This window comes from Miniopterus schreibersii (genome assembly GCF_964146895.1).
Source record: "Miniopterus schreibersii genome assembly, chromosome: 4".
NCBI classification, from domain to species: Eukaryota; Metazoa; Chordata; class Mammalia; order Chiroptera; family Miniopteridae; genus Miniopterus; species Miniopterus schreibersii.
In genome coordinates, this window is record NC_138105.1 from 74,529,892 (window position 1) to 74,556,044 (window position 26,153).

General features: G+C 52.8%; 3 protein-coding genes across 9 annotated transcripts; 1 reads left to right on the top strand and 2 right to left on the bottom strand.

The window, feature by feature from the left end:
* Positions 1 to 7,366: 7,366 nt before the first annotated feature.
* Positions 7,367 to 17,614, bottom strand: BORCS8 (BLOC-1 related complex subunit 8). 2 transcript variants are annotated; one of them, XM_081134665.1, is made up of 6 exons: positions 17,486 to 17,614; positions 14,213 to 14,325; positions 13,648 to 13,712; positions 9,389 to 9,499; positions 7,914 to 7,988; positions 7,367 to 7,579 (listed from the first exon to the last, which is right to left on the bottom strand). In XM_081134665.1, the coding sequence occupies exons 1-5, from the start codon at positions 17,520 to 17,522 to the stop codon at positions 7,955 to 7,957; spliced, it is 360 nt and encodes a 119-aa protein (XP_080990791.1). In that variant the 5' UTR covers positions 17,523 to 17,614; the 3' UTR covers positions 7,367 to 7,579; positions 7,914 to 7,954. The 2 variants fall into 2 exon arrangements, with proteins under 2 accessions (XP_080990791.1, XP_080990790.1); XM_081134664.1 differs by having other exon boundaries at positions 7,367 to 7,583; positions 17,486 to 17,606.
* On the top strand, positions 17,607 to 22,848 carry RFXANK (regulatory factor X associated ankyrin containing protein). 5 transcript variants are annotated; one of them, XM_081134653.1, is made up of 10 exons: positions 17,607 to 17,710; positions 18,338 to 18,477; positions 18,971 to 19,168; positions 19,846 to 19,926; positions 20,063 to 20,128; positions 20,326 to 20,480; positions 20,630 to 20,755; positions 21,142 to 21,208; positions 21,563 to 21,643; positions 22,623 to 22,848. In XM_081134653.1, exons 3-10 carry the CDS (start codon positions 18,979 to 18,981, stop codon positions 22,691 to 22,693), a joined length of 837 nt encoding a protein of 278 aa, XP_080990779.1. In that variant the 5' UTR covers positions 17,607 to 17,710; positions 18,338 to 18,477; positions 18,971 to 18,978; the 3' UTR covers positions 22,694 to 22,848. The 5 variants fall into 5 exon arrangements, with proteins under 5 accessions (XP_080990779.1, XP_080990781.1, XP_080990780.1 ...); XM_081134655.1 differs by having other exon boundaries at positions 20,380 to 20,480; XM_081134654.1 differs by lacking the exon at positions 17,607 to 17,710 and having other exon boundaries at positions 18,080 to 18,477; positions 20,380 to 20,480.
* Positions 22,317 to 25,036, bottom strand: NR2C2AP (nuclear receptor 2C2 associated protein; the record flags this gene model as incomplete). Of its 2 annotated transcripts, none has more annotated exons than XM_081134662.1 (5): positions 23,935 to 25,036; positions 23,662 to 23,752; positions 23,383 to 23,488; positions 23,233 to 23,300; positions 22,317 to 23,020 (listed from the first exon to the last, which is right to left on the bottom strand). In XM_081134662.1, exons 1-5 carry the CDS (start codon positions 23,970 to 23,972, stop codon positions 22,904 to 22,906), a joined length of 420 nt encoding a protein of 139 aa, XP_080990788.1. In that variant the 5' UTR covers positions 23,973 to 25,036. The 2 variants fall into 2 exon arrangements, with proteins under 2 accessions (XP_080990788.1, XP_080990789.1); XM_081134663.1 differs by having other exon boundaries at positions 22,904 to 23,019; positions 23,232 to 23,300; positions 23,383 to 23,434; positions 23,935 to 24,185.
* Positions 25,037 to 26,153: the final 1,117 nt, after the last annotated feature.

Here is a 26,153-nt window from a genome sequence, read left to right on the forward strand (position 1 = left end):
CCGGATGCCAAAGGTCCAGAGTTCCTGACATTCCCAATGAGGCTTTCTCACTCAGGCTAGGCAGGAGGCCTCAGCTATTTCTGACTTCTCAGGTCTATAGCTGGGGACTGGGGTTGGCCAGGGACCGCAGTCGCTGACCAACATCTGCAACCCTGGACTCTGAGAAAGACGGAGAGAGGGAACCATGACTGTGAAAGTAACAGCCACCAGTTTGTCATGTGCTCAGTATTGTCCCTGTACCCATGTACCAGATGGGGACACGGGGGCACAGGGAAGGTGGTAGCCCCCCTTCAAGGCAACTGTGACCTACCACCCAAGGGCTCCATACCCACCACATGGGTACCCCGTGGGCCCAACAGGGGCCCCACATTTGTTGCATGAGGCATAGACACCACCGTGCAGGTGAGGGTCATAACAGTCACAGGCACAGAGATTGTCACGCCACATGGGGGTCTGAGGCCGTGACACATGAGGGTACACCCACAGCAGGAAGGCACAGGGTTATGCACAGAAGCCTCAAGGGTATGAAGAGGGGTGTACTTCAGGAGAGGAGGGCACTACAGCCCACAGACCAGACACACAGCTCACAGACACACAACAGGGTCTCGTGGCACCACAACTTTGGACACACAACTCCTCCCCAGCTGACATCAAAACCCTCCGACACACACCCCTTGGACACACAGCCTCTCAGAAACACAACCCTAGGACTCACAGCCCCTCTGATACAACCTGCCCCTCAGGCTCACACCTCTCGGACTCACGCCTCTTGTACAGACACTCCTCAGACACACATCCCTAGGATTCACACCCCCTCGAATTCACACCCCTCAGACCCACACCCCTCGGACTCACACCCTTTGGATACACAACCCCTCGGACTCACAATCCTAGGACTCACCTCGTAGACACACCACTTTCGAAGCACAGCAGCACACTCAGACCTTCAAACCCAGCCCAGCCCACAGGTGACATTCAAAGGACGCCACAAGAGCCCCGTCCTGACAAGCCTCCTGCCGACGCACACGCACCTGCTCCGCCTGGACCGTCGGACGCGCGCGGATCTGCAGCGGCGGCACAGAGTGCCCGGCCTCCGGCGCCACAGGTGCCTTCAGAGCCTGCGGCCCCGCCCCGGGAGCTGATTGGGTGGGGCGTACATTTGCATAGAGGGCGGGGACTTGGGTATGGCCCCGCCTCGGGATTTCGGGGACTAGGGCTCACACTGGGGAAGACACTGAAGATGCGTGTGGTGAGGGAGAGGGACAGGGGGAGGGGAAGGGGTTGGATTAGACCCGCTAGGCTTTCCCCGCTCTCACTGCCCTCTCCGACCTTACTGTGACCCTCACCCTAATCTGGATTGTCTCTAATCACCACCAGCCTCAACACAGGACTTCCTCCATCCTGAGCGAAGTGCAACTCTGTCCCTGATGGTCCCAGAGACCGAACTTTTCTCAAAGCCAACACTGACTCTTGCTCTCACCCAAACGGAGGGACTGCAGAAAGAGGCTCCGGTGTCACCTGTGTGACCCCTCCCATCTACAGGAGAGTGACAGATCCCCTAGGCTGCTGGGTGCTCTCCTCTACTTCAAAAGTCAGCTGATGGGGGGGAGGGACGGCTTCCAAGACTGGGCCCCAGCCCAGGCCTCTAAATCCACATCTTCCCTGGGATCCCAGCACCACCCAGCACTGGGCCAGGCCCAGAGGGGTGTCAGAGGAAGGTTGGTGAGTGAATCAAGGTGAAAAGAATTACAAGATAATGTTGGACTAGGTGATCCTGAAGAAGCCCCCAGTCTGAAGGAGGCAGAGCAGCCACCACACACTCCTCCAGCATCACCCCTCCCTTGGGATCAGGATGTCAGGAAGCGCTTCCCAGAAGAGGGGACATTTTTATACTGGACCTTGAAGGCTGAGTAGGAGCTTGCCACTGGAAGAAGAGTTTTCCAAGATGAAACAGCCCTTGCAAAGGTGCAGAGGAAGAGTAGTGTTCTTTGGTGGGAGAGATGAGGAAGATGAAGCCAGAGCAGGAGTAGATGGGATTGGGAGCCCAAGGAGCGGTTGGAGATGGAGAGGAGGTGGTCAATTTGGGGCAGATGAAGTGGGGTACAGGCAGATTACATGGCTGTCTGGTGTCCACCTTCTCAGAAGACAACAGGACGTGGCTGCAAGCCTGGACTCAAGGGTGAGAATGTGGAAATATCAAGTGTGGAGGACACTAAGGCAAGGGACAGGCTTGTGCTTCTTCCTTACCTCAGTTTACCCATCTGTGACATGGGCAGTTTGGATTCCTAGCCTGAGCACATACTCCTCTTTGGACATAAAGACTAGGTTTCAGCCCAGCCAGCGTGGCTCAGTGGTTGAGCATTGACCCACGATCCAGGAGATCTCGGTTCAATTCCCCCATCAGGACATATGCTCCAGTTGTGAGCTTGATCCCCAGCAGGGGGGCATGCAGGAGGCAGCCAATCAATGACTCTCATTATTGATGTTTCTCTCTCTCTCTCTCCCTCTCCCTTCCTCTCTCTCTGAAATCAATTTAAAAAAACAAACTAGGGTTCACACTGTATCATAAGGTAGGGGTCAGGGGTCCTGCCTCTCCCACCCCTGCCACCATTGCCCCTCAGTGTCCAATGCAAGACACTCAGGTATCCCAAGAACACACCAGGGCCCATGCCAATCCGGGGGCTTCTGCCTCGACTCCAAGATACAGAACAAGGCTTGGGGAGCGTGGAGGTGGCTGGGGAGCCCAGGCCCCCCAAGGGCCACTCTGTTTACCTGCTGCGGCCTGCTATCTCTGATGCAACAGGCAGGCTCTGGTTACATAAGGGCAGCAGCTGGAGCAGCTCTGGGAGCAGCTGTGGGTGGTGGGAAGAGCAGGCCTGAGCTGAGTTGGCTGGGGCTGCCCCCTGTACACCCACCCGACTCCTGCCCCCTCCCACCATTGGGGTGCCCTCCTATGCTCCTGCCCCTCCATTTCATCTTCTATCACTCACATCCTATTTCCTATAACAGCCCCTCATTTTTTTCCTTGCCCCTGTTCCTATCCTATACTCTCCCCATCACTGGCTGTGTCACTCTTTGTGGGCCCCTATCTCCCATTGGAACAGTCAAAATTCTCAACCTCAGTCTTTTCAGATGACACCTTAGTTACTGGAGTAAGATGTTGGAGGGTAGAGGGGTGGGTTGGGACTAGGAAGGGTTGGAGAGGGCCAGAGGTGAGGGATCTGGGAAGGGGCCCTGAAGATGGGGGAGATAGGGGTGGGGTGGTGGCGAGGTGGAAAAGCTGCTTCCTCCAAGTCCCCTTTTTCCAGGTCCTCTCCCACTACGTCAGCAGGGGAAGGCTTGAAGGACTCTTCATGGCAAGGGCAGTGTGGTCCAGCAGGTAGAGCCTCAGGTTAAAGAATCCTGGGTCCCCATCCCAGCTCCAATGCCCACTCACTGTGTGACTTCAGGCCAGTCACTTTGCCACTTTGAGCCCATTTGTTCACATGAAAAGTGGGGACAATAGCAGCTTCTCTTTTGGGGGGCCTTTTAAGGTCCACCTTCAATGCCCCTTCCTTCAAAAGCCTTCTATATCCTCCTCCCATTCGAGGTTCTCCCACCCCCACCCCTCCTTCCAGGCCAGCACTGACCCGGGGGGTTTGGAGATGTCTGTGTCCAGCTCTGTTTCCCCCAGCCTAGGGATTCCTTGGGACCAGGCCCAGTGTGTGTCAGCACCACAGGGGCATCTCCACTGGTTTCTTGCACAACCAGAGAGCCCAGGAGAGGGTATGAATGGCGGAGGGGCATGAGACCAAGTTTGGGGCATCCAGAGGCCTCACTGGGGGATATGACAGGGCTAGGAGGGGACTTCCCAGGGGCAGGACCCTCAGAGCAGAGCTGAAATAAAACCATGACTTGGACCAGGGGATGACAAAAACCAAACTCAAGTCTGACTTCCACCTTGACCACTGCGGACCAACTGGGGGCCTTGCTGCCCTCTTGGGCCTCCTTTTCCCCCATCTGCAGATCTGAAGGAGCTTTGGGTGGGCTGGGAGGGGTCAGTGGAGAAGCCACACTCTGCCAGGGCTGGGATCCCTTCCAGATCACCCTCACCCTCATGAGTACTGGACTCTTGCCCCAAGGCACGGGGAGCTCACTGCCTTTCTCCCAGCTGCCCACCTATCTCTGGGGCTCTGCTAGGAGCAAGCAAGTCCTACTGAGCTTGAATGCCACACCCTGAGGAGGGAGCACCAGCAGCGTGTGACCAGGAACGCCTGGGGACAGATGCAAGATCCTGCTGAGTAGTCCAGCCTCAAGGAGCCTTAGATTGCTCTCTGAAAAATGGAACTGAGGACATACAGGGTGAAAAAGAGCTAAGGGTTACAATGCTCCTACTGCAATCAGCCAGGACTGAGGACAATGATCAGTTAGAGGCCGAGTGCCCGGCCAAGCCTTTGCCTCTTGCGCCCCCTGGCTGCCGGCTGTGATGGCCCGTTCTTAGGGTGTGAAGGGAGAGATGGCCAGGCAAATGAGATGCAAATCACCAGCCCCCACTTCTTCCCCTGAGGTCCCTTGGGCTCCAGTGTGGGGGGTCTGATAGCCCAGAGTCCTGCATAGACCTCTTTGTGAGAACTATTAGTTTCTGGCTGAGGTTGCATCCAGGGGCTGTGGGTGGCAGAGAGCCTTGGAAAAGTCTGGGGCACCCCATAGTTGCCCCCTACTACCTCACAGTGCCCTTGGGATATGTGCAGTTACCTCACTTAGCTGCCTTCGTGTCCCCCAAGTCTGAGCCATGGAGCCAGGGCTGACCTGTCTTGCTCACCAGGGCATCCCCTGGGCAGGCAGGGCTTGACGCACAGAGGACAGTCAATATTTGCTGGATAAATAATTGCATGGTGGACAGGTAGGAGAGACAGACAATTAGAGGTACTTTGAGAGCAGGTAAGAAGACTCTGGGGGTCACACACCAGTCACACACCAGAGCCTCAATAAGATGGACCTGAGGTCCCTCTCTCCCCTCAAACTGAGCTGGGGTGGTGGGGAGGCTGAGGCATAGAGGCCCCACACTACACCTTAGGAGGAGAACGAGAGGACTGACTCCCATTTCCTGGCAGTGAGAGGTGGTACTTCCTTGACACCTCCTGTGTCCTTAAACCCTCTCCCAGGCCCTCAGGCTCAACAGCCCTGACATCACACCAGGACCGTCTGTTGCCCCTAGGTTGCCCCTGGCCATTGCCACCCTTCTTTCCCAACCACCCACAGTGCCAAGGGAAATATGGGGGGGGGGTCCTCCCAGAGCAGTGGGTCTGGGACCCCAAACCACTGCATTCTGATCTTCCTGATACATTTTGCTGGATACTCTGTTGACACACAGCTGGCCTTGAAGGTGTTCAGACTATAGGACATGACCTCCCAGGCCTAGAATTCAAAGGGATCAATGTAGGTTCTTCTGCAGCTAGCAGAAAGACTCAAAGCAATTTTGGCAAATACAGTAATTTAGGAACTAGTGTTAGGTACAGCTGGATTTGGGGTCCCATGGTGGGCTCTCCATATCACCTAAGCCTGGGGGGGTGTTTCTGCTTGAGGCAGAAAGCAGGCCAGGCAAGCTAGTACATGAATGTCCACCTCAGCCTATATAGAAGGTCCAGTCCAGCTTTCTTTGTCCAGATGAAGAAAGGGAGGACCAGAGGCGGCCAGTTCGAGGCCCCATGTCACACAGCATGTCAGAGGCAAGGCTGGGACCAAACCAGGCAGGGTTTGCTCTCCTCTAACTGTGTGACCTTGCACAAGTCACATCACCTCTCAGAGCCTTTTTTCCCATCTGTATTTGAAGGTGATACCTGTCTATAGGGCTATCTGAGGATGAAAGATGACCATAGCAAAGCCCCCAGCACAGCATGATCAATGGGGATTAACATGGTGGCAGTTATTGGTCCAAGGGAACACGGCTGGTATCGGGTAGGAGTCTAGGGGCAGCAAAGCCTTGTCTCAGGACATTTACAGCTGGCCTGGACGCTAGAGGCAGGAGCAGGAAAACTGAGCGGACCACACCTGCTTAGTCTTTCATCCCTGCCAGGTCCCACAAGGTTGTGTCCAAGGGCCCAGCTCTGGCCAGGCTGGGGGATGAGGGACAAGGGATGAAGGTCAAGGCAAGGAGGCCTGAGAGGCCCCAGGGCTGCAGGGTTACCCCAATGAGGCAGGAGCCTGATGGGGCTGGGGGAAGAGATGAAACCTGGGGTGGGGGTGGGTTGGAGGTCTGGGTGTGACTGTACCTCACCCATCGGGGCCTCAGTTTCCTCTTCTGTAAAATGAGGCTGTATGTAGGACCCTGGAAGAGGCAGGTGGAGAAAGAGGCTGGGGGAGGCTGAGACATGACCCCCTGAAAGTCACCAATGACCCCAGGGGGAAGCAATTGGGTGGGGGAGTAGGAATGGAGGCTCTGAGAGAGGAAGTGGGGTAGCAGTTCTGGGGAACAAAGCAGGGCCTGTTGGGACAAGGGCTGGATCAGGAGGAGCATAGAGCATTTTGCTCAGCAGGGGGACAGCAGTGGAAGGACAGCAGATTGCGGAGGATGTGGGTAGTGCAGCAGGGCAGTGTCCTTGAAGTATAAGGGTGGCAGGAACCAGGGCACAGGGGATGGGACAGGTAGACATTTCAGCAGCCCCTCCCAGATGTCTTCCAAGTGATCCCAGAGCCTGTGGGATTGCTCACCACTCCCAGGCCCAGGGCTAAGCCTGATACTTAGCAGGTGCCCAGTAAGTGCTCTCTGACCGCACATGTGTGAACTCTGCTGCCTCTTGGTTCTCGGGGCTGCTGCTCAAGGGCCTGTGGGGTCCCTGTCCATGCATCCACAACCCTCAGAGAGGGCCTCCATGGTACAGAGTACCATCATAACAGATGCGCAGGGGCTCTGAGAGCTACACAAGCCTGCCGCTCAGTACCTTGGGCACCTCTGATTGGCCAGGGTCTGTCCTGCATGGGAACAAAATAATACACCAGGCCTTTCTAGGTGCCACACTCTCCTCAGACGATCAACTACACCTCCCAGTGTTGATGCCTTGCTTCAGTTCTCTCACATCCAGTTTTTGGCCTGGCCACATGGCTGGCCTTGACCAATGGGACGCCCACAAATGTGAAGCAAGTAGAGGCGAAATGAGCCCATGTGCACTGGGGCTTCCCTCTTGGTGACCAGCCACCAGACGCCCAAGCCAGCCTGCTGGAGTGGACACGTGGAGGTTGAGAATTGGACCCCTTGCAGCCAACAGCACCAGTGAAGAGTCAGATGTGTAAGCCCTCTCTGACTGCTGGCCCCACGGAGCTCCAACAGTGCCACACAAATGGCCCCCAGCTGAGCCCAGCCCAAATCACAAAATCATAAGCAATCAGATTGGTGCTGTAAGCCACTGTGTTTTGGACTAGTCTCTCATGCAGCAGCTGACTGCTACACTACACATCACCGAATGCAGCAGCACTCTCTGCCACCTGATGAGTGACTTCCACAGAAGGGAAAAGCAGAGACCAGAGAGGGAGGACTTGCTCAGGGTCACATAGCAGGTGGAACGAGGAGTCCAGAGTTGTGTGGTAACTGCCATGCCGGGCCCTGTCTGAGAGAAGGTGTGTAAGTAGAGCAAGCAGCTGGCATGTGGCAGGGGAGGGAAATGTGGGATCTCCTCTGTTCTGGAGGGGTCCTTGGGATCAGGAAAGGGTTTATGGCCTGAATAAGGGGCAGGAAGATGGCAGAGAACGCACTAGGAAGATGGGCTGACAATGACCCTGAGCAGGAGTCATTGTCAGCCCCTCCCCCCTCCCCCTCCTGACCAAACCATCCTACAAGCCTGAGTGGTTAGATGGTAGGTCACTTCTTGGACAACAAAAGGGTGGGTTAGTTCAGAGCATGGAGCGCAGGAAGGCTCCTGGCCTCACTAAGCACTGACCTGTTTGGAGGGCCCAAAGCACCTCCAAGTGTCTTCCGGGATCAGGCTGAGGAGGGCAGGGGCAACTCCTCCGGGCTGGAATAAAACACGTGCAGTACTCATGAGGCCAAAGTCAGAGGCCATGAAGCTGAGGTCAGAGGCCAGCAGGCCTGATCAGCTAGGCTGAAGTGTGCATGGGGTCACCCTCCCAAGACCCCTGGCCTGAACCTTCAGAGCGTCCTAGGTAAAAATGGGACCAGCCGCCCACTTCAGAGGTCATGGCTGGGCTTCATGGATGTCTGGGTACTTCAAACCCACAAGGCTTGCACAGAGAGGTGTTAGCAGCAGTTTGAGGCTTTCAGAAAAGCACTTTGCATTTTCATAACAGCAGGGAGAAGCAGGGCATTTGAAAGCACTTAGGAAACCATGAGTTCAAAGTAAAAGCTATGGCTTTTGAGGCCCTACTGAGTGCAGGGAGCTGTGCAAGGCACTTTACAGTCAACTCTAGTGAGGGCTGTCACCAACCTGCAGCAGAACAGGCAAAGCTGGACAGTTATTTAATTCAAATAAACCCAGATAAACCCTCATAGGGAAGATTGCTGCACATCCATTTTACACATTCACATTTTATTTTATGATTCTCATGTCTTAGGTTCTCCGACACAGCAACACAAAGGTTTTCTTCTTTCTAAATACCTGGTGGGGTTTGGGCAGGCCAAAACCCCGAACTGCAGGAGCCAGACACATCTCAAAGTTACAGCTTACAGCATGTGTATGTGTATGTTCAAACGCACATATATTAAGTTATAATAAAAACATGAACAAAAAGAACATCCCCAAAACTCTCTCCCCAGTGTGCAAGGACTGTAAGTGCTTTTCATTTTTAGACCATCTGGTCTTCAGCTCAAAGCCTCCTCTAGCTCTGGGTGCTCTCCCTGCTTGCTGCCTACCTCCCTGACCCCATCTCCCCCTCACTCACCTGCTCCAGCCACACCCACCCTCTAGATTTTCCTCCAACACACCTAGTTCCCTAGTCCCAGGGCCTTTGTCCTCACCACTGTCCTGCCTGGAAAATGATCCCAAGTCATTTCAGTTAGCAATTCTTTCAGGCCTCCGCTCACACTTCCTCTGACTTATCAGAGAGGACCCATATTCCCTTTTTCCCTTTGCACATGTCTGAAATGCTCTAGTCTGTTCCGTGTGTACCTGGTTGCTTTGTGTCTCTCTGTGAGACCACAAGCATGCCTGTCCTGGTCACCTCTCTGTCCCCAACACGCAGCCCAGGACTGGGCACACAGCAGAGCTCAGGATCGGGGTACTGAGTCACTGAACTCTCCTGCCACAGACACCAAAGGACAAGAGGAAGCGACCAGACATTGTGAGATGAGGAAAGGGGGCTGTCCAAGCAGCGATAAGCGGCAGTTCCTGGCCGAGTAGCGAAGGTCCTTACAGCAAGGAGGCTGAGAGCAGCAGGGGCAGGTGGTCCTGGGAGCTACCTGTGGCCCTGGGTGGCAGTGTTCATGTGGTCCCGGATGCTGATGGCCTGTTTGAGGAGGCCCTCCACACTGCGGAAGTAGACGCTGCTGTCGACAAGGTTCTTCACGGCACTATAATGGGAGGATAAACAGTAGGCACTGCCCTGCCTCGCCCACCAGCTGGAGCTCAGCAGGTACCTGGGGGACTCTATGGGCCTCTCTGAGGGCTCATCAGGAGCTCAAAGTTTAGATTTCCCCGCCAAGCCTAGAGGACATTATGACAGTCCCTGCTGACAGGCCATCTAATGTTCTAAAGGAGCTAAAAGCATGTAAAGGTGGCCTTGAAAATACCTCGCTTTCCTCTTAGATAACCTATTCCTGCCTCCAAAGGAGGTTTATCAACTCAACTGAACAGCTCTGGAGGTGAGTGTAAACTGAACCGGGATAACTTCTTATCAGTTAGGGGGCACTGCTCAAAGGTGCACTCAGCTCTGGAATTGGTACCACACTGTTGAATATCTAATGAAAATGTCCTTTCTACCCAGATGGTGTGGTGCAGTGGATTGAGCTTTGAATTCTGAACCAAGAGTTCACTAGTTTGATTCCAGGTCAGGGCACATGCCAGGGTTGCCAGCTCAATCCCCAGTAGGGGGCATGCAGGAGGCAGCTGATTGATGTTTCTCTCATCCATGATTCTCTCTCTATCCTTCTCCCATTCTCTCTTTCTAGAATCAATAAGAGCACATTTAAAAAAGAAAAGAAAACGTCCTTTCCGATGGCAGTACAGGAAAACATTTACCAAGACATGAGGGGCCTTGCTAATGCCAGAAAGTCACCTGTGCAACATCTGCAGTAAAAATAAAAGTGTCGCCCGGCCAGCATAGCTCAGTGGTTGAGCATTGACCTATGATCCAGATCACAGCTCGAATCCTGGTCAGGGCACATGCCCGGGTTATGGGCTCGATCCCCAGTTGGGGGTGTGCAGGAGGCAGCCGATCAATGACTCTCATTATTGATGTTTCTTTCTCTCTCTTCCTCTCCCTTCCTCTCTCTGAAATCAATAAAGATATATTTTAAATAAATAAATAAAAGTGTCATGTTTTTTTGTTTGTTACTTGTCACCTGAGGATATTTTTTCCAGATTTTTAGAGAGAGCGGAAGGGAGGGAAAGAGGGGAAAGAGAGACTGAGAAACACAGATGTGAGAGAGACACATCAATCAGTTGCCTCCTGCACTCACCCCAACCAGGGCTGGGGATCAAACCCGCAACCCTTCAGCGATGGGCTGATGCCCCAACCACTGAGCAACACCAGCCAGGGCTAAAAGTGTTGTTTTAAAGTCCTTCTGTTAAAGAAAAAAAATATATCTCTTCCATTTATTATCAGTCAGAGACCTGCTTGAATATGGCCATGAGATCAAAGGGAGGAGCGTTCACTGTTAACTTATTTTACGCTACCAAGTGCAGTCAGCTTTTCTAGCATTTGATTGCCCAACTTTATTAAAAAACTCAATAAAACAAGAAAAAGAAAAAGAAATGAAAAAAGAGAAAACAACGTCATTAATGTAAGCTCACTATTGAATAGTTTACTCCAATTTAACATCTTTCAATTTTACACCAACCATTAACACTGCATAAAGCACTTTGAACAACTAAAAGCCAAGGGCTTGCCCTGGCCGGTGTGGCTCAGTTGGTGGAGCATCATCCCATGCACTGAAAGGTTGCCAGTCTGATTCCTCGTCAGGGCACATGCTCAGATTGCAGGTTTTATCCCTGGTCAGGGTGCATACAGGAGGCAACTGATCAATGTTTCTCTCTCACATCAGTGTTTCTCTCTGTATCTCTCCCTCTCCTCTCCCCCTCTCTCTGAAATCAATAAAAACATATATATATTTATTTAAATATATCTTTATTGATTTCGAGAGGAAGGGAGAGGGAGAGAGAGAGATAGAAACATCAATGATGAGAGAGTCATTGATCGGCTGCCTCCTGCACACCCCTGACTGGGGATTGAGCCCACAACCCAGGCACGTGCCCTGACCAGGAATCGAACTGCCATCTCCTGGATCCTAGGTCAATGATTAACTACTTAGCCACGCCAAGCTGGGCTAAAAACATATTTTTAACAATAAAAAATAAGAGCTAATGGCTCTCTCATGTCCATAAAGGAAACATGTTCTTTTAGCATTAGAGAAATTCACATCTCATCACAGAGAAGCACTCAGAGATCAGGGTACACTGGCTTCCAGCCTAGTCTAACATGGTCCAGTGGAACTTTCTGGAACATGAGAGACACTTTTTTATCCACTGAGGTAATTGCTCAGCACTTGAAATATAGCTAGAGAGACTGAGGAGCTGAATCTTTCATTTTATTTTATTTATTTTATTTTATTGTTAAATGTTTTTCTTGATTTTAGAGAGAGAGGAAGGGAGAGGGACAGAGATAGAAACATTAATGATGAGAGAGTCATTGATCGGCTGACTCCTGCATGCCCCCCACTGGGGATCGAGCCTGCAACCCGGGCATGTGCCCTGACCGGGAATCAAACCAGGATTTCCTGGATCATAGGTCGACAACGCTCAACCACTGAGCCACACTGCTGGACATTTTATTTCATTTCAATGCATTAAAATTTAAGTGTGCAGCCCTGGTAGCCCAGGTTCCTGAGCTGGATGGTGCAGTTAGAGGAACCAGGAAAAAGTAAAGACTTTGACACAATCTTCCTTTAGCCTGGGCCTTGCTGACGAGGTCACGGCTGTCTGGGAGCTGTTGGGCAGCCTGAAAGAGAAACTCCTATTTCTTTTCTACTCTTCCCCGAGCTAAGGAGGGTGTTAGTGACTGCCATCCTCAGGAAGACGCCATTTGTCCAAGTCACCCCGTCCCAGTGGAGGGGCTAGGGCTGTTGATGGCAGAACACTCAGCTCAGTGGCCCCGGCAGCAGACTTCCTGTCAAGGAACCTTCACCCACACGACAGAAACAGGCAAGCAAACCCCACAGTGCCACAGATGAGAAGTGTTAGGAGTGTCCAGCCTCCACCAAATGACCCACAGGCCATGCCAGGTGCAAATGGTACCTATAAATAAAGGGGCCAAACTCCTGAGGCAAATGGAACAAGCCAGGGCTTTAAATACAGTTCAGGGCACCAAAAGAAGTGCAGGAGAAAATGCCGGCAAAGCTGCCATATTGCAAAGAAAAACCAACTACTATTTTTCGCCCTCAGGCATCTTCCCACTGGGGGGGGGGGAATCTGAAGATTTAAAGAAAATTAAACAAAAAACAAATGGAACACCCACATTCACAGCAGTGTTATTCACAATAGATAAAACATGGAAGCAACCCAGCCCTGGCCAGTGTGGCTCAGTTGTTTGGAGCTTCATCCCGTACACCAAAAGGTCGTACATGGGTTTGATTCCCTATGGGGGAACATGCCCAGGTTGCAGGATTTGGTCCCCATTGGGGTGTGTATCAGAGGCAACCAATCGTTGTATGTTTCCCTCTCTCTTGCACTGGTGTTTCTTTCCCTCTTTCCCTTCCTCTCTCTAAAATCAATAAACATATCCTCAGGTAAAGATTAAAAAAAAGAAAAAAAGCAAACAAACCACGGAAGCAACCCAAATGCCCAAAGACAAATGAATGGATAAACAAAATGTGGAATTTTACTCAGTCTTAAAGATTAAAGAGAAAGAAAATTCCAACACGTACTATAACATGGATGAACCTTGAGGTCATTATGCTAAATGAAAGCAGACACAAAAAGACAAATACTGTGTGATCCCACTCATGTGAGGTCCCCAAAGTAGTCAAATTATAGTAACAGAAAGTAGAATGGTGGGTGCCAGGGGCCAGGGGAGCAGGAATGGGGAGTTAGTGTTTAAGGGAGACAGTTTCAGTTATGCAAGATGAAAAGTTCTGGAGATAGAGGGTCGTGATGGTTGTACAACAATGTGAATGTACTTAATGCCACTGAACTATATACTTAAAAGTGGTTAAGATGATAAATTTGATGTTTCCCAGGTACACTCTCTTATGACAGATGGGGAGGAGATCAGAGCTGGGGAGAAGTCTGCCCACAGAGAAGCTGAGAAAACAGTGAGACCCGCAGGCCTGGGCTAGAATCTACTGTGTGGCCAGGTAAATTGAGATCCACATGCCTCCCCACTCAGGTAGGCTTGGCAAGACAGGGCTCACAGGGAAGCTGGCTGGGATGCTCCTGAATGCCCAGGAGTTGACCACAGGGCATAGTTGGGTGACCCTGGCAATGGGGAGGCTGTAGTGCTCACCTGCAGGCGTACTCCACTGTGTAGATGGCTCCCTGGCTCTGCTCCTCCCACCGCTGCATGTCGGCCTGCATGGGGGGGGGGTGGTGGTGAAGGGGTGGCTGTTAGGTGGAGGTTGGGGGGAGGCTGCCATCTCTATCATCCCAGCTCTCTGGGATGGAGCACCCAATAACTGTGGCTGCAGAGAGTGGCCCCCTCCAGCCCCCAATCTTTCTTCCTACAACTCCCCACCTTCAGGACTCCAGGCTCTCTGTGAACACCTGGCTACTATGTCTTGGGGCCTTTGCATTAACTGTTCCCTCTCCCTGGCATGTTCTTCCCTCCAGTCTTCACACAGTTGCCTCCTTCTAACCATATAGGTCACAACTAATCTAGGCCTGCTGCTCCTTCTTCCAAATCTGTCCTATATCTGTCCACCCACAGCCCCAACCTGGCTCAGTGACCACATGCCTCCTTGCTTATGTCCCAGCTTTGATTCTTAACCCAACAGCCCCTGCTCTACCAGCAGGCCTCAGCTCAAGATGTGTAGACCCTGTGGGGTTTGGTGGCAGGGGTGCATGGGACTCACCTTATGCTGGGCCAGTTCTGGCAGAGAGCGGCGCACGTGCTCCTGGAGCCGGTAGAGGGCCACAGATGGCTCATTGGCCAGGACGTAGACGCTCTCAGTGAACTTGTCTGTGACTGGGTCCAAGATTGACAGTGGAAGTCCAAGATTGATAAGGGAAGAAGGTCCACAGACACAAAGAGACAAAACATAAGATTCCTGATTGCTCAACCTATGAGTCTAACCAGAGCTGTGAGGAGTATCTGGTGTCCCTCCAGCAGCTGGGTCACCTGTGGCCCAGGTGATAGGTTGAAGGAGATGGTCACAGAAGGCCTCATTCATACTATCAATGCATCCAGTGAACTCATGATCTGTCCCCTCCCAATCTCACTTGTAGTGGACATTACTGCTGCCCACTCGGATCCCCTCACATTCTTTTTACCCCAGTGAATAAATCTGAGATTCATCCTTGAAGGATCCATTAGTTACTGGATCTGGAAGTGCCTGAAAGTTGATTTATATCCCTGGGTGGCCCTCAGCCATGATTGACCATCGAGGCATATGAAAGTCTGTGACCCTTGCTGTGTGTTGGGACAATTGGGAAGAATGATTCGCCTCCACTAAACCCCCTTGCCAAATGAGGCTAAGGCCTCCCTCTGAGGGATTTTTGCTCCTTGCTCAGGCTCTTCCCCAGCCCAGTTCTGTTCCCCCTCTAGTCTGTGGGGCTCTCCTGGTAAGTTAATTACATACAAATCCTCATCCCAGGGTCTGCATTCCCAGCCAGCTGGTCGTCCATGCCATCCAAGGCTAGATCCTTCTAGTTCTGCTACAAAACAAAGCCCAACCTCACCCATGCTTACCACTTCACTGACCCCACCACTGGTCCTGGTATGGCCATCTCCTACCTGGATGCCAGACTCAGCCCCTCTTGGTCTCCCTGCTTCCCCTCCTGCCAATAATCCCATCTCCACACAACAGATGGAGTGAACTCCTAATGAACACATCAAATACATCCCTCCCTTGCTTGGAACCCTCCCACTGCTCCCATCAGCCAGAGAATAAAATCTGCTTTCCTCACCATGGCCCCTAAGGTCCTGTGTGTTCTGCCTGCTGTTGACCTCCCTGTCCTCTTTGCCTTCCACCTAGGCACAATGGCCTCCTGGCTGTTACTTGGACATTCCCAGCACTGTCCAAAAGAATTTTCTGAGATGACTGAAAGGTTCTATAACCTATACTGTCCAATAAGGTAGCCACTAGCCACAGGTGGCTACTGAGCACTTGAAATGTGACCAGTGTGACTGAGAAACTGAATTTTTAACTTTACCTAATGTTAATTAACTTAAATACCCATAAATACTGTGACCAGTAGCTACTGTATTACAGCAAAGCTCTGAACACTTTGCCGCCTCAGGGCCTTTGTATCTGTCCTTCCTGCCACTGATACACCCCCATCCCCACCCTTGGCTTCATCCCTCCTGTCTCAGCCAAAATGTCACCTCCTAGGCAAAGACTTCCCTAATCACCTAATCAGATGTCCCTCATTCTCAACCTGAGCACCTTGTTCATTTCTCTTATATTTAAATTCTTGTTCTTTACTAGGTTACATGTGTAATGACAAAAAAAAGACCTTTCTTTTTCTTTGCTGTAGCCTTCCACAATTTATGAGAAGCACATGGTAATTAAACTCCAAGGTTGTTGGCTCCTCTAATTCAGTCTCTCTTCAAACTGCTAGATGAGATAAGGTACTCTCAAGGCTACATTCTTGCATCCCCCCTGCTCTGCTGTTTTTACAACTCAAGGATAATTAGCACCAAGGAGTCTCTAGTTAATAGAAAGTTCCCTTTCCCCTTTGAACAAGCCCCTTTTCAACTCTCCATAACTTTTGCTCTAAGCATGTTTTAAGACTTGGGAAAAGTACTGATAAGACATCTGCCAGACTGTCTCCTGGAAAGTGATCAAAGTATAACTTTTCAAGACAATTTCCCTGGTATCTGCTCACCTTCAACACACAACCCAAACCCCTCCCTTCCTTGTCACCTAGCAACAGCACCTGCTTAAAAGAGCAGGCCGGCCCTTTATTGATTAGCATGCACCAGCCATTTCCCTTCTGGAGGAAAGTAAGATAAACTCCCTCTTTGCAACTCTCACTCCTCTCCATTGTGAAATCTTTCAAGGCCCGCATCACTGGCCAAAACCATAACAACATGTTTACAGAAAAAAATTAAAGCTTGGCTTCTTGAAGGCAGGGGTTTCTCTGAGCCTGTTTCCTCATCTGTAAAAATGCAATGATAACAGTACCCACTCTCGAGGTTTGTTACGGAGATGGACCCTACACTACTGCCCAGGGCAGTGTGGTTGGCAAGAGAGAGAACTCTGGCGTGTCTGGGAGTCAAGGGAGGTTGTGCATGAGTCTGTCCAGTGTGAATCAGTGCAGCTCATGGGCCCAGCCTGCAACCTTCAAACTGTATAGATTATAGAACCTTTTACCCTCTCAGGCCTTCTCCTTTCAAAAATGAGCATGTAATAGTTTACACCTCAGTGTTATTACAAAAGATGTGGAAAATGTATTTGTGCCACTCTAGTAAGTTTGGCTCAGTGGTTAGAGCATTGGACCGAAGGGTGTCGAGTTCCATTCCAATCAAGGGCAGGTACCTGGTTTCAGGCTCCATCCAAGCCCCAGCCCTGCGAATTCGGGAGGCAACCAATAGATGTCTCTCTCACATCAATGTTTATGTTTCTCCCTCCCTCCCTCCCTCCCTCCCTCCCTCCCTTCCTCTCCCCCCACCTTCCACTCTCTCTGAAAAGCAATGGAAAAAAATATCCTAGGGTAAGGATTAAAAAAAAAAAAAAAAAAAAAGCAAGCTTGTGGCATTTTGTAATTTGTAACTATGTGATTTATAAATATTTGGTAAGTCAATGTAAACATACACAAATGGTTAACTCTATAAAGCAACAATATGCACGATTGCCATGCCCCAAGCTTTCTTCCAGTGAATTACAAGTATCAGGTCACTGAGTTCTCACAAGCCTGTGAAGGGAGAGGGGAGACTATACTGATGACAAAACCGAGGCACGGGGGCTTTAAAGGTTTCAAAAATAGTTAGAGGCAGAACCAGGATTCTACAGCAGTTCAATCTCTGCCCCTCAAGCTTCCTCCCTGTCTTTGCCCCCTCCGTCAGGTTGCCCCTCCGTCAGGTTGCCCCTCCGTCAGGTTGCCCCTCCGTCAGGTTGCCCCTCCGTCAGGTTGCCCCTCCGCGAGTTCTTGGGCTCTTCGTCCAGCCGGGGGCCTCGCATTACCTTTCTTCCCTTTGAGCTGCATCTCCGGTTCCTCCATAGCGACAGCGGCCCTTGAAACCTGAGAACCGGAACCGGAAGTCTGGAGGTGGTGACAGTTCCCTAAACCTTCCCCTGAGATACCGCACTTGGCGCTGTCACAATTCCAGCGCCCATTGGCCTGCCCTCTCCGTTTTTCCGTTTCTACTTAGAGTGAGAGAGTGGGGAAGGGGGCACATCGTGAAGCAGGTGAGGAGGAGGCAAAGACCCCATGAAGCTCCAGGAGGGACACCGAGGAGGGGAGGGGCAAGGGCGCCTTCCCTTCCTGAACCCCCTTTTCCAGGGGCATTTGAATTGCGGAAACGCTCCACCTACCCCTCACTTCGGGCCGTATAAACAGCCTCTTTGTACCCCACTGCTGCTATCAAACCCCTGCACATGCTCATGAGCCCCCGAGACCGCAGAGGGAACATTGTTATGGACCGGGACGACAGTGGAGTCGCCCCTTTAAATCCCGGACGCCCCGCCTGCTTCCTCCCCGTAGCCCGCGGAGGAAGCCCCGCCTACCCGCCCGAAACTGGAGCGGATTGGCTTCTAACAGGCGCAATGAGATCTTCCGAGCCCTCTGAAGGTCCGCCCATTTCTCCGGACCCTACCGGGCTTCCTCCGGAGCTCCGGGACTAGAACGCGCAGGCGCAGTTGCACTTCTCGGACCCTAGTGGAAACCACGCCCCTCCCCCAATCCTTAAAGGGCCAGAAGCAACTCCTACTGCTCTTGCCCTTCCGCACTTTTGGGGGGCAGGGTGCGCAGGCGCAGTGGGGAGCTCTGGGGTGGGGGGTAGTGGTTGAGTATCAAGTTGCTCTCTGTCCCTGCAGAAGAAGCCAGGGCGCCGAGGGTCCAGGCTCCAGTTTGCTCCCCCCTACCTCAATTGGAGGAGAAAAGTTTGTGAATCGGGCTTCCAAGTTTTGGGGGACCCGGGCTCGCGGCGAGGGGTGACAGAGAAGGTTCATTGGAGGTGAGTGGACATCCTGTATTGGCTTGGAGGGGCGGGTGGGATGGAACCAGTTACATCTTTGTTGATCCTTCAGCCATTCCGGGGACCACCCTTCAAAAAAATAACCAGTGAACATTTATTAAGCTCTGCGGATATTTAAGGCCCTCTCCTTAGCTATATACGGACATGATTTCTTTTAGACCTCATTTCCCCACTTATTAATGAGGATACAAGTTCAGAGTAGTTAAGGAATGTGCCCAAGTTTTCACAGCCTGTAAGTGGAAGGATTCTAACCCAGATAGTTGACCCCTGAGCCAGGGCTTTTAAGCAATGACTATTGTATGTGCCTTGCTGGTGGAGAGTGGGCCTGAAAAGCAATTGGAGTCAGATTAAATTTCCCCGATGAGCCGGAGTTTACTCACCCTCACTATGCAAGGTCAGTTATGCAGTTAGTGCCTAATTGAAGAGCTTTTCATAATTATTGTCATCTCTGCCCTTTTGGTGCCTCCACTAGCTTCCCCCATGGAGCTCACCCAGCCTACAGAGGACCTCAGCCTGACCCAGCAGCCCCCCATCCCGGAATTTGGGGACTCTGAAGACCCCAGGGATGAGGCTCCGGATGGCTCAGAAACAGTGGTGCTCAGTCTCTTTCCTTGCACCCCAGAAGAGCCTGGGAATCCTGAACCGGATGCTGGCGCCTCTTCACCTCAGGGTAGATACTGCCTTGGGCTCTAGCCTCTGGGATGCAAGGACTGGAATGTTAGGCCCAAGATGTGGCCTCTTGTCTTCATGTCCCAGCACCTAGGACATACATGTCTTCCTGCTCCACCCAGCAAGGGATTGCTTATTTGTTTTTATTGTGGTAAAATCCACATAAGTTACCATTTTAACCAGAATTGCATACAATTCAGTGGCAGTAAGTACATTCACAGTGGTGGGTAACCCCAACCTCTATCTGTACTTCTAGCACATTTCCATCACCCCAAAAGGAAATCCCACCCGGGCCAGTCCTCAGAAACCTGGGTCATGACTTCCACACAAGCAGCAGGACCCTAGAGCTGCCAGTCTCTCAGGAGATCTGATGGCCCGTACCTTATTTAACATCTCTGGTGACAGGCAGGGCCCAGGACCTCATTCAGAGTACTCCTAGAGTTGCCTTTTCTGAGGAGCAACAGAGTCTCCAAATTCTTCAGGTTTTCAGATGACTGTTGATGTCTATGGGACATCCCCAGATTGGCCAGTGGGTCCTGTAGCTTCCAGCTTCTCAGGGCTCACCTCCAGTAGCATCAGTGGAGAGTGGATGGGGGAGTCACTCCCAGTGTCTTTGGTAGCTCTAAGCCCCCAGGGTCTGGCTTGAAACCCCAGAACCCTTCCTCTTTCTTCCACCAGGCAGCTCCCTGAAGCACTCCACGACCCTCACCAACCGGCAGCGGGGGAATGAGGTCTCGGCCCTGCCGGCCACCCTGGACTGTGAGTAGCCCCCGTCCCCAATGGGGGATGGGACAGAAGGGTGGCAGGGCTGAGAGGAACAACTTGGGACAGGAGGTAAACTGAGGCACAGAGCAGGGATGGGATAGGTGAGGACGCTGCCTCTCTCTGGCCCCAGCCCTGTCCATCCACCAGCTTGCGGCCCAGGGAGAGCTGAGCCAGCTGAAGGAGCATCTGAGGAAAGGTGTGTGTCTACACCCATGTACTAGTGTATCCGTGCTGCTCATCTGACCTCGTGTGCTGGTGTGTGCATGTGGGTGCTGTCATGACCTGTGTCCATATAGGCCTGTGTCTACACGTATGTATAAGCATGGCCACTTGTGTGTATCCAGGTGTCCCCCCATCTGACCCCAGCTGCCCACCTGATCCCCACTCCCACAGCTTTGGGGAGAGTGGGCAGGGGTGCAGCCCAGTGGTACCACCCCCTCCTGCCAGGCGACAACCTCATCAACAAGCCGGACGAGCGTGGCTTCACCCCCCTTATCTGGGCCTCGGCCTTCGGAGAGATCGAGACCGTCCGATTCTTGCTTGAGTGGGTGCGTCCCTGCCCAGCTGGGGGCTTCCAGGGACTCGAGGGCGGGCCAGGTCTCAGCTGAGTCTGCCAGTGATGTGGCTGCCATGGGGACCACAGGATTCCAGGGGATTCTCCCACTCCTCCCATCACCACTCCTTCTGCTCACCCCAGGGTGCTGACCCCCACATCCTGGCCAAGGAGCGGGAGAGCGCCCTGTCACTGGCCAGCACAGGGGGCTACACAGACATCGTGGGGCTGCTGCTTGAGCGTGATGTGGACATCAACATCTATGACTGGGTGAGGCACCACATGCCGGCCCTGGGCTCCTTGCAGGGTACCAGGCCTGCTCTGTATGTTAAGAACACAATACAGACTCATCCCCAAGCCTCACAGAGCTCCCAGTTTTGGTGGGAGGGGAGGGGAGGAGCCAATACATAAACAGTCAGCTGAGATGTGGTGAAAAATGCTGTGATGGCAGTCACACAGGCAGCTGCGAGAGCCGAGATGGTCTGCACAGCCAAGAGAGGTCAGGGAGGGCCACCTGGAAGAGGGACATCTACTGAGCCCCAAAGGAGGCTAGACAAGGGCCAGGTGACAAGCAGAAGGAAACACATTAAATTGGAGGGTGCTGGGTGGTATGAGAATCCAGTAAAAGTAGTGCTGGTTGCCCCTGCCCCTGACAGAATGGAGGGACGCCACTGCTCTATGCCGTGCGTGGGAACCATGTGAAGTGCGTGGAGGCCTTGCTGGGTGAGTGGGAGTAGAGGCTGGTCCTGGGAGTCCTCGAGCCCTAACTGGCACTGCAGGAATCCTGAGGGCCAGGGAGGGTCAGAGTGCTACTTCAACAAATCTTGTCTGCTTTTGCCAGAGGGTTGATCAGGGGGCAGAAGGTGTTGGGACACGACAGGGGTCTGGCCTCAAGGACCCCGGAGGTAGGGGTTCTGTTGGCCACATTCTGAGGAGAGCTCAGTCTCTTGTCCAAGGCCACACAGGCAACCAACCAACCTGGGGCTTCGTCATTGGGGGGGGGGTCACTGGATCTCCAGAGTCCTGCACCCTTCTGGGCTCCCAGTCCTGCCCTGTAGCACCTGCTCTGCTTTGTAGCCCGAGGAGCTGATCTCACCACTGAAGCTGACTCCGGCTACACCCCAATGGATCTTGCTGTGGCTCTGGGATACCGGAAAGGTCAGTCTGAGACACATGGGGAAGTGACAGGGTGCTGTAGGTGGGATGACCAGAGAGGGTACATGGGGCATCCCTCTTGGATGTCAGATGCTGGCAAGAAGAGTGTTCACGTTAGCAAACATTGAGTACCACTGTGTACCTGGCCTGGGTATGTGCTAGGCCTGGTTCTCAGGGGGCTCCCTGTAATTTGGGGGTGGAGGCCAATGTGTATCAGTGACTGGGGTCATGATGGGGGACACTCAGGCACTGAGAGACCCAAAAGAGACCCTGGCCCCACCTCAGGATGGGGTCAGGGAGGGCTTCCTGGGTACCCAAGGGGAGAGAGGATGGTCCAGGCTGGAGGAACAGCACATACAGAGGCCTGGCAGGGTGAAGACACCCAGAGGGAGGGGGCCAGGCCACAGTGCACAGGGCCATGAAGGCCACCCTCTCTGAGGTAGGAGGTGGGTGTAAGTAGAGACCTTAGGAAGACCCCGGTTTGACTCCCCGCTTCACCCTTTGCTTCCCCACCCATTCTGTGACCCTAACAGAACCAACCCCCGGGGTCATGGGGGGGATTGATGGCTTGGGAAATATCCCCTCCTTGCTTCAAGGAGTCTTCCATTTGGGACAGATCAGTCCTCATAGCCCTTCTTGTCCTTTCTTAAATATCACAGCTTGCCAGTTTTGTTTTGTAAGGAATATTTTTGTAACTCTGCAATGCCTCCAAAAACACATTTTTATAAACTTAGGGGAAATTGAGGTTCCTGGGATAGGGGCCTCAATCTTCCTGGGAGAGGTATGGATTTCCCTATGTATGAAATAGGTCCTCCATCCATGTGCCAGTGTGGGAAGGCCCCTGTTCATCCCCAGAGGGAAGGGTGCAGTTCTCAAGGCAGGAACCCCCACCTCAACCCCTGAAAGGGAGGGTGCACGTGGGCCTGTTTCTCTGCAGCCCCAATTCCATTCATGGCCCACCTTTTCCTTTTCCTGTTTCCAGTGCAACAGGTGATCGAGAACCACATCCTCAAACTCTTCCAGAATAACCTGGTGCCCGACGATCCCGAGTGAAGGCCACCAGCCCCACAGGGACTCAGACACTCAGGGAACAAAATGGTCAACCCAGAGTTGGGGGAACCCAGAACTGGCTTCAAAGGCAGCTCCTGAACAGATGGTGGGAGGGGATCCTTCCCAGCAGAAATCAATAAACCTGTGCAGAACTTGAAGGACTTTGCTGCGCTTCCATGAGGGTTTCCTGGAGGCGGCGGCTGCCCAGTGGCCTCACACCTTCTCCCCCAGCACTCTCAGGTGGTAGATGACCACACGGCCAAAAAAGTCAGTGGTGTCCTCAAACGTTACCTTTAGCTGGTCCACTTCAGCAGCTGGTACAGGGAAGGTGTGAGCACAGCAGTCAAAGGAAACAGGTGGCTTATCATTTAACTATCAAACCCTACCCAGTCCTGGCTCAAACATGCCTTGGGTCCCTGAGCACACAGAACAGGTTACCATCAGCCCATTTCACAGATGAAGTAATGCAGGCCTAGAGGCTACTTGCTCAAGGTCACACACACGGCCTCAGACCACCCCCACCCGAGTCCAGGATAGGATATCTGAATCGAGTTGTTGTCCTCAGGGTAGAAGTCCACAATCTTACTGAAAGCCTCACTCCTCTGAGAACCTGCAGCAGGGAAAGGGGCAGACTGTGAGGCCAGGTTGTCCCCTCCAACTCCCTCTCCCCCTCTTCCAGGGCCTTCCAGTACCTTCCAGGCAGCCCCGGCGACTGGAGAAACCCCCCTGGAACTGGATCTGCAGCTGGGAGACACGGATGCGCTGTGGGAACTCTAGTGTCACCCACTGGGAGGGGCCCTGGAAGCAGACAGGGAAACTGAGGCCTACAGTCACTTCAGGCTCAAAGCAGTGCCACGCCCTCTCACACAGTTGGGAGGAGGATTCAGCACAGGTTCCGTCCTGGCCACCCCACTGAGCCTCAAGGACCCTGGACCCCTGAATCTGATTCACATAAGAGGGGAGGACCTCACCTGGTCTGAGTTCCAGCACGTCTCCTCGTCCTGGTCGAACAGGTGCTTCTTTCCAAACTGCCGGGTGTTGCGATTCAGCACTGAACTCACCCTGGAGGCACCAGAATTAGGATGAGGAGAGGGGCTGAACCCAGCACAGAGGGCCCACCCACCACGGGGTCGGCCCCCTCCTCACCACCGACTCCACAAACCCCCAACTCTGTCTACACAGAGTTCAACCCCAAGCTGAAGAGGGTACCACCACTGCCCGCCCTCACCTCCCTGGGCCTTCACCTGCTCACTGTGTCTGCACAAACCAAGGAGTGGGTCATTTCAGCTCCACAAGGCCTCAGGGGTCAGGTCAGAGTTGGGCTCAGCACGGGTTCGAATCCCCGCGCCAACGCAGCCACAATAGCAGACCTTGACCACGCCTCCGAGTTTGAACGTCCTCACCTGCAACACGAGGCAAGAACCCCAACTATTCCAGTCCTAAATGTCACTTTGATCACCCCCCTCGCCGGAAAAACGGGGGATTTCGGGGAAACTGCCAGTGACGCGAGGCCAGATGTTCTGTGTGCTTTGGGGGCGGTCGCTCCGGCTCCCAGCCTCAGTTTCTCTGGGAAAAGAACCAAAATCTGGACCCGGAACCGCTTGGACACCACACGGAAGCTATGAGGCTTGCGCCACGCAGCCGCCGTTCCCGGGGCGGGGTTTGACGTGAGCCCCGCCCCTCAGTACCCGCCTCTTAAAGGGCCCGCGTTCAGTGATTGAGTTAAAAGGGCAGGCGCCTAAAAGCAACTCTGGATTGTATGTGGGACGCTGTCCTTTGGTGCCCACAGGTATAGAGCACTGGTTTTGGAGACCGATATACTTCTTATAATGATGTGATCCTATCTGGGAAAGTCTGCTAAATCCATCTCCTAACTGCTAATGCAACCTGGGAACCCATGTACCTTACTGCCTCCCAGAAGCAAAAGATAGAGAACATGATATTGCAGGTACAAGAAGTCTTCATCAGCCTCATGTGTCCTGGCTGGGATATAGGAGGCCAGGTCTTCAAATCTGTCTTCCTAGTGAATGCTGCCTAGGATGGGCTTTTTGGAGGAGGGGGCATGTGAAGTGGAGTTTGAAGGATGAACAGGAGTTTGCCAAACCAGATTACACAAAGCCTCAGATACCAGGCTAAAGATTTGGTTCACGGATTCACTAAACAACTGCTGCCACTCCCTACTGCCCAGCCCTGTGTTGAATGGTGCTGGGGACTGTGGGAGGCCTCAGTTCCAGCCCTGCACTTGTTGAGCCCCCAATCTGGGTAATATAGAACTATACACACACACTCCTAGCCCCATGGAGTCAGGGCTGAGCCAGGGGGAGAGATAGTACCGGGGTGGCAGAGGTAGGAGAGCTTCCTGAGAGATGGGATATTGTACCTACACTTTAACGGGTGGGTAGGAATTCACCAGGGTAAGAAATATTTGGGGGGGGGGTACCCAGGGGTCCAGGCATGGAGAACAGAATAACCAAAGGCCTGGTTGGGTGAAAGAACATGAATTTGAATAAAATATGTGGAGCCAGATCCTGCTGGGCTCAAAGCAGTCACAGAAGGTGTTTGAGAAAGGGCAGGACACCATCTGATCCGAATGAATGGAGGGTTCTGAGACAGATCAGCTACTGCCAGGAGGCTGTGGTTCCTGGCTTCAGCTGAATGGTCTGGGGCCCAGCCCCTTTCTTCAAGGGCTGGGGGAATGGACCTCCTGGCATCCTACTAGCATCTGCCCAAGCCTGTTCCAGGAGGGGGTGCTGGCTGGGAAACTGGGACACTAGCGGAAGGGCTGCCCCATCAGTCCCTGCCTGCCAGAGTTTCCTGCATTCAGTCATGATCTGGTGCCATCCAGACCTGGCTCTGCTGACCTCAGGATCAGGGTTGAATGTGGCAAAAAAAAATCTCCCTTCCCCCAGAGGAAATTAGGAAGAGCATGGACCTTAGAGGGTCCAGTTCAAATCCTGGCTGGGCCACTCACTAACTGGCTGTGTAATTGTGAACAAGCAAGTGGACCTATGAGCCTGTCTCTTCATTTGTGAACTGGAGGGAATTCTATCTCTAGAACTGCTGGAGAATTTAGTGGGCTCTTTAGGATAACACATGACAACAGCGCTGACCTTTGTTGAGAGCTCACCCTGTGTTTAACTTGAAGCCAAGTTTTGTCTCTATCCACTGGCTCATTAAACCTGCTGTGCTGGTCCATGTCACCAAATTTTATAGCTGAGGGTACAGCCACTTGGGCCAAGGATATGCTTACCCCAGGGCCCTTCACACCATTCCTGGTCTTGGCATGAAGCCGCCTTGCCCACTGGGTTGAGGCCAGCTCATACTCTCTTCCCACCTCCTCACCCCACTGGCGCCTGGGCATGAAAGAGCTTCCTGTTTCTCCAAGGAATTACCAGTTGTAAGCTCCTAGCAGGGCAGCCAAAAGTGGTCCATTCATTTGCCTGAGTGAGGAGAGACAGGGCAC